The sequence below is a fragment of the Branchiostoma floridae genome, chromosome 2 (genome assembly GCF_000003815.2).
Source record: "Branchiostoma floridae strain S238N-H82 chromosome 2, Bfl_VNyyK, whole genome shotgun sequence".
In the NCBI taxonomy this organism is placed as follows: Eukaryota; Metazoa; Chordata; class Leptocardii; order Amphioxiformes; family Branchiostomatidae; genus Branchiostoma; species Branchiostoma floridae.
Genome location: NC_049980.1, coordinates 23,659,898 through 23,666,692, shown reverse-complemented (window position 1 = coordinate 23,666,692; position 6,795 = coordinate 23,659,898). Strand labels below are relative to the sequence as shown.

At 38.5% G+C, this 6,795-nt stretch overlaps 2 protein-coding genes across 11 annotated transcripts in view; one reads left to right on the top strand and one right to left on the bottom strand.

Moving 5' to 3' along the window:
- Positions 1-6,795, bottom strand: part of LOC118410550 (transient receptor potential cation channel subfamily A member 1-like) — a 27,846-nt gene that overhangs the window by 18,418 nt on the left and 2,633 nt on the right. For 4 of the 10 annotated variants that reach the window (XM_035812317.1, XM_035812318.1, XM_035812322.1 and 1 more), the window contains exons 1-3: positions 3,995-4,172; positions 2,841-3,031; positions 682-708 (exon numbers count right to left, since the gene is read on the bottom strand). In XM_035812317.1, the coding sequence (XP_035668210.1) occupies positions 682-708; positions 2,841-2,996 (183 nt within the window). In that variant the 5' untranslated portion in view covers positions 2,997-3,031; positions 3,995-4,172. Of the gene's footprint in view, positions 1-681; positions 709-2,840; positions 3,049-3,994; positions 4,173-6,795 lie in introns of those variants that run through there. The other 6 variants (XM_035812319.1, XM_035812321.1, XM_035812315.1 and 3 more) reach the window with 5 other exon arrangements.
- The window catches only part of LOC118410553 (acyl-coenzyme A thioesterase 13-like), a 10,742-nt gene continuing 8,205 nt past the window's right edge, over positions 4,259-6,795 (top strand). The window contains 1 exon segment of the mRNA XM_035812325.1: positions 4,259-4,487. Within this exon segment, the coding sequence (XP_035668218.1) occupies positions 4,473-4,487 (15 nt within the window). The 5' untranslated portion in view covers positions 4,259-4,472.

Genomic DNA, 6,795 nt, shown 5'->3' with positions numbered 1-6,795 from the left:
ACAGTTGCTTGATTAACTACTTTTTGGTGTATCTTATTACCCTGGATGTCTAACCTACATCGACGCATAAGTGGATCCTTTTTTGTCTGGTTGACTGACACATGGTGATGGCTATTATCGCATGTCTTAATAAACCCAAAAGGCTACAAATTTAGGATTACGTTTTTGATACAAAAAAATTCTACAATATGTAGCAAGCTGTTTCATTAAGTACAAATAGTAAATTATCTGCTCTCTCACACTACATGCCTCCCTGGCGGGGGCAGCTGGTTGTGTCACGTGAGGTCAGCGTTCGAGGCACTAATTAACTAATGTGATCTGCGCATGCGCTCACATATTTCCTATGATGTACAAGGAACTCATCATTACATGGAGAAACGAGGCAAAAGCAATCATTATATTATGATAAAGACAAGTAGTCACAAAATTATCCTTAACACCCCAGATATTTTGACATACACATCAATTTTTTACCACCTACAGTGTAGATACATGATTGTTATCAAGCTTTGCAAAGATGCTACAGGCATATGTAGAGGAGATCAACCTGTAACATGTGGGGGAGGTCTCCATCATGCAGCTGCATGCAAGTTTAGAAAGGTAGTAATGTAGTTAGTGTTAGTGAATCATGCAGTAAGCACCATTTCATGCATTTGCCATGCAATACAATGGCAGGTGTACCTTAAATGATCTGGCAAACTGTGAGCCCTTTGGTAACAAAAAAAAAAAAACACAGTTGTCAACAAATACAAATCTAAATGAAAACACAATCTTTTCATGGCTACACAGTGGCTTATTATGGAGATGTGAAGTTTGTGGCCTGTGCTACCCCTCTGGAATAACAAAACAATGGGTGGTGAAAGTTTCTTTCATTTCTCTCCCAATGTTTAATCCATGCTTTTCCCAACAGAAGCATGCATTTTCAGCAGTCCTGCTGTGCTGGTGGATACCGGATCTCACTTTTATCTTCTTCCTTCCACGACTTTCAACTTGCTGCTCCAGTTCTCTGGTCTGGAGGAGGTCTTTCCAGACGTTGTGCCCTTCAACTTTGAGCTTGCTCAGAAGACTAACAGACAGAACATGGCGCTTCACGCCGAAGGTCTGGGGTTCGGCACAGCACTGCCGATGGAACTGGGACACCTCTTCATCTGACTCCTCTTCATCCTCCAACTATGGCAAGGTCCATTAGTGAAACAACTTTTGTCTCAAAATCATTACTCGTCACTAAGGTATCAGAATGTAAAAGTTTTGTAGCTTCAATGCAATTATTCATTATAGCACAATAGAATTATGGGTCATTTCTTTGTTGCTCTATTCTTGTGCTTGTTGAATATGTTTTAAAAACAACTGAAATCTCTGATCAGAAAGTTAACGTTAAGTTATTACATCATTTTACATGATACCTTTCAAAGATATTTAACTAAATGTAACAACTAAAAGAATTGGGTATCTGTCCTGCTTTCCTGTTTGTTTCGTCATTTACTGATCACCATGAGCAATAAGTAGCTTGAAGGTCTTGAATAATAAATGCTGAATAAATATTTCATGTAAAAATAGATCTGTGGTGCCATCCTATGTTTCATGTGAAATCAATCTTCACAGTTACGAAATAAGCATACTTTTCTTTACAAAATGTAAGGTTAACAGAATAAATACAATTTTTCCAACACAGCGTGTTTGCTTTGGTATAACCTTTGTCACTCTGGAATTCCCTTAAACAAATGTTTACATCAAGGTAAGTTAAAGAAATACAACTGAAGATGAGTGGGCATGACAAGTCCTAGACGTCAACTTATGAGGTAACAGGACATTTTTACTGCTGAATATGATGAATCTATTTCTGTTTTAAGGACAATGCAGCGGTGGAGATATTGCGTGCGGTAACCTTAGAGTCAAAGTACACTCAGTCTGGTACCAACATCAACAATCAAAACTTCAGGTGAACATACATATAACGTTACATGTACACATGTACATGTGGTTCCTTAAAATTAAGTTAAATGTAAATGTCCTAAAGTCTAAAGGAACAAAGTAAAGTCTTAATCAAGGGAACCAGGTATGGAGTAATGAGTAATGTGTGTACAGAGTAACTGAAGCATGACTTCTATGCTGTTTACAAAGAGACCAGTCAACTTCAACCTCAAACACTGTACATGTGTGACAAGGGCGTTCCTACTTTCCTTACATTTACATGTATATACACAAGGCTTAAAGCATACTAAACCAACCCAAGCTAAATCTAAAAGTACTAAATAATTGTATTATTCTAGACATTCTTACATGCCCATTAAGCACCAACACTGTTTGTAGAACAAACAAAACCAATTGTCCTCAGTGCTTCCTGTAGCCTGGTTACAGTAAAAAAAAACCTAACCAGATCAGTAAATATATCTGATTTAATTAAGGCTGCCTACCTATTTCCTCAAAGGTGTATCATAACAAAAACACATTTTAATTAATCTTCAATGATGGAGTCCAAATTCCAGGTTTTAATCAGGTTTGCGCTGCAGGCCTGAATGAACCATAGAATGTACTAACTTTCATTTTAAACAGTATCAAACAGCAACTTGACTGAATATCTGATCTTAAGGTTGAGGGTTCAAGTAAGGTAAAACGTGTTTTTAGAAGAGGTGATTTTTGCCTATGTAGCAAAAGATTCGAGATGTTCAGTTTAGTGATCAAGGGTACAACAGTAAACTAAGAGTAATGTTGCATGTTGCTACGAGTACATTTACAAGTTACAGTTATAGAGAATTTGCTATCTTTAGGGTTAATATTTGCGAGGTGAAATGTCTCTATCATGTTGACTAATTCATTTGACATTGCTAAACAAGACTCACCTTTTTTAATGTGTGTTTCTTTTTCTCTCCCATCTCGAAGCCTTCGTTAGACAGACCAGAGTCTTCCTGAAGGTTACCATATCCTGGGTGAACCTTGGACCGCTTCTTCCGGCGTTTCTTCATCTTACGATCGTCTTGGTCATCATATGACCTCATGTCACTCGGTGAGGCCCTTTGCAGAACTCAGAAACCTGTCGCAGAAAACTGTCTGTGATTCAGATAGTGAAAGATCCTTCAGACAACATCGATAAATCCACCATTTTTGTTGAGTTTCAGTTATAACATATTCTGTAATGTATGAAATGAATAAAACAGGACACAGTACTATTAGCAAAATATCACATGAGAACTGTTGAAGAAAAAATAAGGAGCCTATTTTACTACTGTTGTGTGTTCTCATATCATCAAAGAAAGGATACATGACAACCCCTTTATCAGTTCTTTTACAAATTATATCAAGGGGATGAAAGCAACTTGCAATGTCTATTATATATAAAGGGACATGGATTGGCTGTATGGGCTTTGTCTACGATAAAACTGACTAACGCTATTGAGTTTGCTTTTGATCAAGAAAAATACAAATATGAACTGCTAATGAGTAAAGAGAACTCTAGTAACCCCAAACTATAAGAAAGTAGGTGGGAAATTCAATCTTTCTGAATCTATGTTTGGGCATTGTGCTCGAGTCAAAGGGCGACTGTGTAACAACAACACCAAGGTCATATGACCATTTACTACAAGTTAGGGATACTCATGGTCAGCAATTCCCATAACCTAGCGTTACCGGTATATCATTTTTGGATTAACATTCCAGAGTCAATGCACCAAAACGTTGCACATTACCTGTCTGTCAAAGGAACAAAGGAGTTCTTTATAATTTAAACGTTACAAATCCAAGTGCAAACGACCAAAGTCGACACTAAAATAGCAAGCTCCTTGAAAATAGCGTGCAAAACCGAACATTCTTGTGAAGCAATTTCCCGACCAAAGCAACACGATTTTTTGGAGGAAATAAGGTCTTACTCCAAGGTAGTCTATGCACCAAAAACACAACATCCCTCTCGAGTGGATCCCTTCCAAACTGAATTCCATCCATCCACGATACTTTCATAGAAACACTTGTCCTCATGATACACACAGAAAGTGATTCTCACCTTGAAAATGTGGAAATCTTTCTCTTTATGGCCTGATTACGAGGATCACCTTTGAGCTTCTACAAAAAACACGTCGCATCGCCCGCCATGTTGTTCCCTGTCTGGTAATTAGATACAATTACCTCGTTGTTATGGCAACAAAACAAACACCACACCTTGTGAACACCACAGCACACACGGTCTAACCACGCCCCCTGTCGATGTTATTTTAAACTGCATGCAATAAACTATGGTCTAACCGCGCCTCCTGCCGATTTGTTGTCAAACTGCAAGTATCGATAATGCACAACTTTTTCAGTTTTTTGCCGTCGGGTGATTTCGAATCGACAACCTTTCATTTTATCTCGCTAGCAACCCTAGTTTTAGGAAAATCTTGTACTTCACTTCATACAGAGGACAGATTTGAGTTTTTTCGGGGAAAAATAGACTGGAAAGGGTTGTTCGTAAAACACGTGTACATGCCGTCAGTTCTGACAAAATGGCGTCTTCATCCTTACTGTTGGACGCCCGTTTGAGGCACTTGACATGGTCGCGTAAAAAAAAGATTAAAAAATCGCGGTGGCCCAAATCAGGCTGTCAAAGGTGCCCACGTAATCCCCACGAGTTGTTCTATCGCCTACAGTACTCGTGTTGATTCAAATATTACTTCGGGATGAGATTTGAAGAGTCAAAGTTAGCCTTCAGACTGGCTCTTTATGCCTGTTTTCGGCCTCGATTTCGCACTGCATGGGGGTTTCCGTGCAACCGATTACGATCATATACTTCCGGGTCGTACGAGTGAGGTCATTGAACGCGGGTCACCAGGTATCTTGACGGTCTCAGTCTGCGCTAGGTTCGGTAGAGGAGGATTCAAGTCAGGCTTACGCATATTGTTAAATTAGGTTTGTTAAGGGACTCTTGGCGAAAGTATGTTTGAACTTGCAGAACGTTTTTTAAGTTTGTGTTTGTTCGTATCGTCTCGGCCCACGTTGCGAATCTGCAACGGTTGTAAGGTCCCTTCCGAACGAACGAACTGGCATTCTCGTAGACATCAGGAGATAGACAAACTGTGTTAATTTGAATAACACATTTATAGAACAGTGCTGTAAGAAGTGTATACAGGGAACTAATAGCGGAAAACGTGTTCGGGAGACCTCATTGGGGAGACAAACTGTGTCAATTTGAATGACACACTTACATAATAGCGCCGTAAGAACTGTATGTAGCTTAACTAATAGCGATAAACGTGTTTAGGAGACAAACTATGTCAATTTGAATGACACACTTACATAATAGCGCCATAAGAACTGTATATAGCTAACTAATAGCAAAATACGTGTTCAGGAGACAAAATGTGTCACTTTGAATGACACATTTATAGAACAGCAATGTAAGACCTGTATATAGCTAAGAAATCGCGGAAAACGTATTCAGGTGTCAAACTGTGCCAATTTGAATGACACGATTGCAGAACAAAGCTGAATGAACTGTATATAGCTAACTAATAGCGAAAAAGGGTGTTCAGGAGACAAATTGTGTCAATTTGAATGATGCATTCATAGAACAGCGCTGTAAGAACTGTATATAGCTAACTTAAAGCGCAATGCGTGTTCAAATGTCAAACTGTGTCAATTTGAATGACACACTTATAGAACAAAGCTAAAAGAACTGTATATAGCTAACTAATAGCGGAAAACGTGTTCAGGAGTCAAACTGTGTCAATTTGAATGACACACTTACATAATAGTGCCGTAAGAACTGTATATAGCTAACTAATAGCGAAAAACGTGTTCAGGAGTCAAACTGTGTCAATTTGAATGACACACTTACATGATAGTGCCGTAAGAACTGTATATAGCTAACTAGGAGCAAAAAACATGTTCAGGAGACAAACTGTGTCAATTTGAATGACACAATGCATTATAGAATAGCGCTGTAAGAACTTAAAGCGGAATGCGTGTTCAAATGTCAAACTGTGTCAATTTGAATGACACACTTGTAGACAGCGCCCAAATAACTGTATATAACAAGCTAATACCGAAAACGTATTCAGGAGACAAACTGTGTCAATTTGAATGACACACTTACAGGTAGCGCAATAAGAAATGTATATAGCTAACTCATAGCGAAGTGTAACGTGTTCAGAAGACAAACTGTGTCAATTTGAATGACACACTTGCAGATAGCGCAATAAGAAATGTACATAGCTAACTCATAGCGAAGTGTAGTGTTCAGAAGAGAAACTGTGTCAATTTGAATGACACACTCACAGAACAGTAAGAAGTATTATGTTATGTAGCTACATGTAATAGCGCAAAACGTGTTCAGAAGACAAACTGTGTCAATTTGAATGACACACTTGCAGATAGCGCAATAAGAAATGTACATAGCTAACTCATAGCGAAGTGTAGTGTTCAGAAGAGAAACTGTGTCAATTTGAATGACACACTCACAGAACAGTAAGAAGTATTATGTTATGTAGCTACATGTAATAGCGCAAAACGTGTTCAGAAGACAAACTGTGTCAATTTGAATGACACACTTGCAGATAGCGCAATAAGAAATGTACATAGCTAACTCATAGCGAAGTGTAACGTGTTCAGAAGACAAACTGTGTCAATTTGAATGACACACTTGCAGATAGCGCAATAAGAACTGTATATAGCAAACTAATAGCGGAAAAAGTGTTCAGGAGACAAACTGTGTCAATTTGAATGACACACTTGCAGATAGCGCAATAAGAACTGTATATAGCAAACTAATAGCGGAAAAAGTGTTCAGGAGACAAACTGTGTCAATTTGAATGACACACTACAGGTAGC